Raw genomic sequence first — 7585 nt, 5'->3', positions numbered from 1 at the left:
ATTATTATTATTTAATTAAAACATGTTTCAAAATGGCAGGTAGATTGTGGTAGTCTGTCATTTGTAACTTGTAAGGGAAAATATTTAAAAATGGGCTTTTTTCAAACACTTGCACGGTGCATTATTTTTGCTAGATGGCAGTAAAGCAACACGGTAAATCCTGGAACTGCTGTTTTATCAGGAAAAACTGTTCACCTGGATTAAATCACACATTCCCGTAACTGTGATGACACGATGTACAACAAAATCAAGAAGACGGAGAAGAAAAACACATTTTACGTCCATATGCCCAGATTATAGCTGTCAACAATAATGATGACAATGAAGAGCACATCAATTCAAAGCGTATATCTAAGATCCCCCTACAAATGGTCTGACTTTTTTTTTTTTTTTTTTTTTTTTTTTTTTATCAAAATTAGTTTAATTAGCTGGCATGAAACAGTAGACAATACATATGTTTGATTTAATTATCTATAAAATACAGAACAATGCGTGCGCGTTCCGGTGCTCTTCAGCAAAGAATACACCCAAGATAAACGTATAAAACACAAGCGTGCTACTTTCGTTCCTTTTCTTCTTCCCTTTCTTTTTAAGCTCTTTTCGATGGTGGCATAGCTCAGAAGAGACTAGCTCATGGAGATGACAGATGTGGACACGGGCGGAGTTCAGAGCTGTGAAAACTACACAAGTGTTAGATCACTGAGCGCGCGACTCTCGGGTCTGCACGCGCTTTAAACACAGCAAAGCGCTTTATCCTTAAACGGCGTTTACCCTCTTATAAAAAATACATTGGCACTTATTTTTTGCTGGATAATGCAAACAACCCATAATCTTTTTGAAACGCAGTGTTGCTGCCACCAGCACTAGAAATAAGGACGGAAGACGCTGAGGAAAAGTAGGCTGCTTATTGCGCGAGAGCTTCGAGAGGTGAGTTATTATTGAGTTATACAGTGACTTTATGAAGTAATCATTCCCATTCACAAACACGCAGGGTTTGTTACATGTTAACGCCTGAAAGGAAGTAATATGAACATTAAGAGTTCCGGTGTGTACGGTTAAGAAAACAAACTGAGAAGCCAAAAAAGCCTAGAATAATTCTGCATTAATAAAGCATCACAACAACCAAAGAGATCTCTGAACGTTTTAAGATAATTGCGTCACATAATCGTGTCCAAGATGATAAAAATTAGAAATACTTCATAAATACAGTTGCCATAAGTTCTTTGACATGCCATATTTGAAGGATGAATTCAGGTAAAAAAGGATCATACCAAGAAGTGTCGTCCAGTTTACCTAAATTCATTTCTGTAACGTACATAAATGTTTTGGAAACATTTATGCAAAACAAAATATAGATTTAATTAATTAAAAACTGTCAAGAGGTGTAACCAAGTATAAAATAGGTACTTTCATTGAACCTCGAAGACATGTTGGTGTAGCTATATATTTAAAAAAAATACTAATATTTTAAAACAAACTTAATTGGCAGTTTGTTTTTAAGAAATAAGCATTTGGATTTATTTTTTTTTAATCTCTGGAAAATTAGACTGCCTAAAAAAAATAGATTTCATCCTCCAGAAAAATAAATGAATAAATCAATGCAAGTTTAAAATATGCTCATCATAGAAGAGAGGTGTGCAAGCTTTTCTTTGTAATGATTGCATTTTTAATGTGCCTTTTAACTAGCCTTTTAACTTTTAATGTGCCTTTGTCATAGACTGCCACATCCTCCATTCATATTGTTTTACAGTTAGCCATTATAAACTTTTTTTTCGACATTGTATGGCTCGACACCTTATCATAGAGTCAATAGGTTGTTGCGCTTTGTAATATTTAAGTGTAGATATGGTTTGACACTTGAACAGAAAGGTGATTCTTAAACTGCAGCACTAACTCAACTCACAAAAATGCTTGAATATTGGTCTTTATGCCCACAATGTTGACATTTTCAAAAATATGTGTAGTTGAACATTTAACCTAGTTTTATTAAACAAATTAATCACAAAAAGCAAATTTACTGTCAGTATTAATAAGAGATTTACTGCACCTTTTGATATTAAAGAGCAAATGAAAGTGTGAATTGATAACAGGTACTTTAGATCTTCCTCTTTGCTGCTAGTTTGAACACTTTTTAATCTATTGTACCATGAAGATAATGTGCAACGGTATGATAGGGAAATTATGCAATTATGTTGTAATTGTTAAAGTCCCTTAAATGGAAAGTCTCTAGATGTTTGATTTCTGGTAGTTTATGTTCCATGTCTGGAGGGTTGGCACACAAACACAGGAAGTAAGATTAAATCTCAGTTATTGTGGAGTATTGCAAATGATCTATAGGTAACATCCTTTTTTCCTTTAAGGGAATGTTCAGGGTTTAATACAAGTTAAACTTGCGATTAGCACCTCAGTTCACAAAAACAAACTTGTCTATGTGGCTAGGCAGAAGTGAAGCTAATATTTTTATTAAAATATTTCTATTAATTATTCTATAGAAAAAAATGAGCGTCTATATAATGAACAATATTTTTCCATGTAAACAGTTCTAAATAATTGTCACATACTTTTTAGGTATTGTGCATTTTGTATGAAACTGCATTTACTAACAGGTCAGGACAAGAGTTATAATATAATAGATTTATACACGTATAGACATCAGATAATATGGATAGTTATTCATGGTACAACAATGAAATATGATTGCAATTTTTTATGACCACTGTCTGCATTGTTCTTTATGATTACACTTTAGCAGTACTTTAATTTAAATGTTAAAAAAATCATAACAATTTATCCCATATTTGATTACAGCCTTACACTTGTTTTCCACTCTTTAATGTCTAGCTGTGTGCTATCTGGCACTGAACCTTGGAGATAAGTAATCAAGTGTTGAGTTGATGATCACTTAGGTTAAGTAAAGTGTTGCCATTTTGACCTCAAATGGGCGGGATAAGACTGAATGATTTTATGGACATTATTCCCAGACAACAATGATTAAACTAGAAAGCAAGTTTAGGTGGAGGATTAGTCATTTGTGGAGTGTTTATTGACATTGCATGAATTACACGTGTCTCATCTGGGTGTGCGCTGTCTTGAGTGAGATTTAAGCACACAATGTTGAGACTGTGTATCCCGTTTTCCATGACATCACAGTCATGTGGAATATGTCATTATTCTGGGAATGGTTACCAACACCGCACTATATAATGCTAATTTAAATACAGAGTTCATTTAGAATCCGAACAACCCAAGAGGTTACAAAGATGCCGTTTTGGGATGGAAACTCAGGTGAGTCTTCGTCTCATTTCCTAACTGCTCAGGAAACATTTCTATTGTTTATAATTTAATGTAACAAGTTTGTCCAAAGTGATTTTTTGGCCCTCATTTTCTCAAAATCAAACGTTGAGGTGTAAATATGGGGTACAGTTTTATAGGGCTTAAAAGCTAAAATGTAAGAAAAACACAGACTAATTCTCCTGTCAAAGTATGTGTATTATTTAGGTTTTCAGGTTTAAATCACAATTTTTACAGTTATTGTAGAGTTTTATGGCTTTGTGATGTCATGTCAAAGATGTCAAAGTAAAAATGAATTTAACTTTACAGAGAAAAGGTTAGTAAGCTATTTTTCCACACTAAAATCATATTTACACAGATTGTTTGTTATTGTGTATACATGTGTATTTTAGTGTTTAAGAAATTACCCTATTTACTTCCATTGTACAGTAAGTTTTTTAACCTCACTGTAACCCAAATTTATTTTTTGTCATCAGCACCACTGGAAATTATAAACAGTTCTTAATCGGATCAAGTTCCTCTTGTTAACATGAGAAGTTGTGCTAATGTTGGTGTACTGGGATTCTGCGTAACATGATTGTAAAGTCAGTTTCCATCATGCTTTGTCTATGGTGGTCACAGCCTAATTGTGGTTTGTGACATTAACACGGAAAGAGACAGTGGTACATCAGTATCTAAGCAACAAGAGCCCTCGCTGTATTTCTCATGTCCTGGTGTGACGCTCGTGTTCTGTGTGTGCGTGTCACTGTGTTCTGCGTGTTCTGTGTGTGCGTGTGGAAATCATGTTTAGTGTTTTTGAGGAGTTATTTGCCAGGGGACCATGAACCCAAGCATCCTGGTCTCAGACATGTGGGCAAGTCATTTTTGTGAGAAAAGGTCAAACGATGTGTAATTAATTTCTTTAAAATGTTGTTACATGTTGGTAATTTAGAGGCCTTAGAAATGTGCATCAAATAAGATACAGTAGGATTTATTGGGTTTATATTGCTGGGATATTGCTGCTTAAAAGAATACACAATGGGGACATACAATGGGGTCCAAAAGTCTGAGACAATTGGTGAAAATGCTTCAATTTTGCATTAAAATTATAGTAGCATAACAATTTGAGGGAAAAAAACATTTTAAAATTGTTTATCCTGGCGGGAAGACCTGACCTTTTATAAAAAAGCAATTTACATGCTCAGCATTATAAATGTGCTTATTTGAGTGTCTTAGAAATCTATCATATTATTAAATTAATATTATTTAAAGTAATATGAAATTACTTCATTATTTTATGTTATAGTATGTCTTTATTTTAAAGGGGTCCACTTATAATGTTATCAAGATTTTTACATAATAAACATCATAATTTCGAAGTAATAGGCTATTTTCTGTCCTGTTTTAACCCCACTTATCAGAACACTCCGTTTGAATAGGCATGGCGGATTGTAGACTCGGAAGTAAACACCCACTGTTATGATTGGCTAACAGTTGTTAGCCAATCATAAGTCCTTCACAGACGGATGCTGCAGTGATTTAGGTTAAAAACGTATAAACATTCATATCAAACGATCTGTAATAACAGACAAAGCAATAGTGGTCACCTAATAAAAACAGTTACTCACACATTACATTGTGTTACGATATTACTGTCGGATCCAATATAGTCGGCACAACATTGCCTTTTAGTTTCAAACTTTCTGAAAAATCCCATGTCGAATTGTGCTTTGTTTATAAACAAAACTTCATTAAGTCCATCAAATAACGTTTGGTTTCTGCGTAGACCTGCATTTGCTGGGCGGGGCTAAACAGGCAGTGATGTAGAACCGGGTGTTGCTCTTCTGCAGAGGCGGTGTTTAGCCACATTATTACGTCATAAAGTGGCACATTCCATAACCTGACGTTCTGGCAGATTGCCTTCGATATAAACTGTTTTTTAGACTAAGGAGAAAGTTATGAGTTCTGAAACTTAGCGCAATGACTTCTTATATATTAAAAGATCAAGGGAATTTTGATTTCTCAGTTCATGACCCCTTTAAAATGTTCTGTTTATTTCAGGTTCAAATTAGATTCTGTTTTTACTTAATGAATGATACTTTGCAAACGAGTATATCAGAAGTTATACTGAGTGGAGAAATACTCTTTTGTTGCCCTCAGGGTGTGGGAGACGAGGGACTCTCATCTCCATGGCCTATACTCTGGCCTCGGGCCCCGACGTGGGTCCTGGCATTGGGCCCCAGCACTGTGTAACAAAGGTAGAGCTCTCCGTTTGCGGCTCCAACCTGCTAGACCGTGACGTGGCATCCAAGTCTGACCCCTTCTGTGTTCTTTTCCATGATGTGGATGGCAACTGGTTGGAGGTAAGAAGTGATAAAAAGTGTTCACTTTCCACTTTACCTTCACAGATTTATTGTGGATAACACAGGTTAACCTTTAATAAAATCTGCTGATAGTTAGAGATAGAAAGCAGACTGACATGTGAATATGAAAGAAAAGAAGATGGAATTGGGATTGTAACAAAACAGATATGTAGAGATATCTTTGGGGACATAAGAACAAGTTGGAAGCATAGAAAGCTGAAATAGCTGACATGTAGGAAGCAAAATCAGAGGAAAACAGGTTTTAATCTCTTCATATGCTGAAAAAAAAATAAACAAGGATCAAAATAGGTTGCAGCGCGAGCACACGTGTGTCTGTACAGTCTCTATGGGACTGTGCCCTCAGCGGTCCAATCATCACAGGCCAGTGCTGCTGGTCAGTAGGGCAAACCGGCACATGAAATCACTCTTCCACAGCACACTGTAACCATGGAAACACCAAGGGACAAACAAAGGAATGTGTTTGTAGTATAAAAATGCATGCATTTTAGAACATAATGTGTTTAGGAAATAAGAACGTTAATAATAAATGAATAGATTTACATACAGATTTACATTAATAATAAACAAAGATTCTGCCCAAGCTGTTATTAATGTTCATGATTGTTACATCAGTGTGGTACTGATTGTGAGTAATGCAAAATAATCTCATTCTCATTACTGTAATAATTAATAATGTATTAAATATGATTATTTTGTATATTAAGATTTACTGTTGTGCTGCCTTTCATTTGGGATACCTTGAAGTTCTGCTTTTTCATTTTTTGTTATTGCACTAATAATTACTTTATTACAGTAATAAGAAAATATTGAGTAATAGAAATAACAAATTATAAAATGACAAAATAAAAACTTTACAAATGATTACAGCCTCAAGCAGGGTAACGTCGTATTTAAATTTTAGTAGGAATGAAAATGATGCTAGAAGGGATCAAAATATATTGCGTTCAATGGATTGTACTGTTGTTTAACATTTATGCATTTAACAACATAACGATTGTTGAGAGCCAAAAAAATTTGAAATTCAGTTTTAAAAGTTTGCAAAAATTATGTGACGTTGGACCTTTTATACAATGGATGCCATGTTAAGGACTGCAAGTCTATCCCTGACAGACTCGTTTTCATCTGCATTAAATTCAGTATGGTGTTTAACCTGAAGTCTAGAACTTTTTTTTTATTTTGTCCCATAAAAATAATGCTACAATGCCAAAGAATCATTATTTTCCGAAAAATATGCTTTATTTTTTATGCCAAAAAATGTTTTTAGATTTATTTACGCTTGATTTGATTTTGAGACCTGAGAATATTGGTAAATTAATTTGCCAGCCTGATATATTGGGCTATCTTTTATCTTAACTTTTAGTATTTCACTTTTCACCTAATTTGCAAAAGTAATTTTTGTACATGAAGTTGCACCATAAGTGGGTGTAAATTCTGTTAATCACATGTTATATTTCATTACACATTTATATTTCATTACAGCTGGCTCGAACAGAGACTGCCGTGAACAATCTGAATCCAGTATTTGGTGTAAAATTCCAAGTGGATTACCACTTTGAGGAGGTCCAGAAGCTCAAGTTTGCCTTGTTTGATGAGGACAAATGCAGCTCCCAGCTTTACGAACACGACTTTTTGGGCGAATTCACCTGCACACTGGGAGTGGTACGGTAGCACTTTCATATTTTACCTGCTTCCAGATCAATTTGCTATAAGCTGTTTCACACCACTGTAATATAAAGTATTTAACGTAAGCTTTTATGATCTTAGTTATGATAAATTAGCTCTCTGTTTTGCCTCTACTTGTGCGTTTATCAGGGCATCTGTTCTGTTTTAGATTGTGTCAAAGAAGAAGCTACATCGACCACTGATTCTTGCTAATGGCAAGCCAGCAGGGAAGGGGGCCATCACAGTAAGACACCACATAATACACTATA

At 34.7% G+C, this 7585-nt stretch overlaps 1 protein-coding gene across 1 annotated transcript in view; it reads left to right on the top strand.

Annotated features, from left to right (window-relative positions):
• Positions 1–596: 596 nt before the first annotated feature.
• The window catches only part of LOC306888307 (copine-2-like), a 37786-nt gene continuing 30797 nt past the window's right edge, over positions 597–7585 (top strand). Inside the window, exons 1-4 of the mRNA XM_079446521.1 lie at positions 597–927; positions 5431–5633; positions 7134–7313; positions 7486–7560. Of these exons, the coding sequence (XP_079302647.1) occupies positions 5460–5633; positions 7134–7313; positions 7486–7560 (429 nt within the window). The 5' untranslated portion in view covers positions 597–927; positions 5431–5459. The remainder of the gene's footprint in view (positions 928–5430; positions 5634–7133; positions 7314–7485; positions 7561–7585) is intronic.

This window comes from Barbus barbus, assembly GCF_936440315.1.
Source record: "Barbus barbus genome assembly, chromosome: 22".
Taxonomy (NCBI): Eukaryota; Metazoa; Chordata; class Actinopteri; order Cypriniformes; family Cyprinidae; genus Barbus; species Barbus barbus.
The sequence above is the reverse complement of the archived record's forward strand: the minus strand, read 5'-3'. Positions and strand labels throughout refer to the sequence as shown.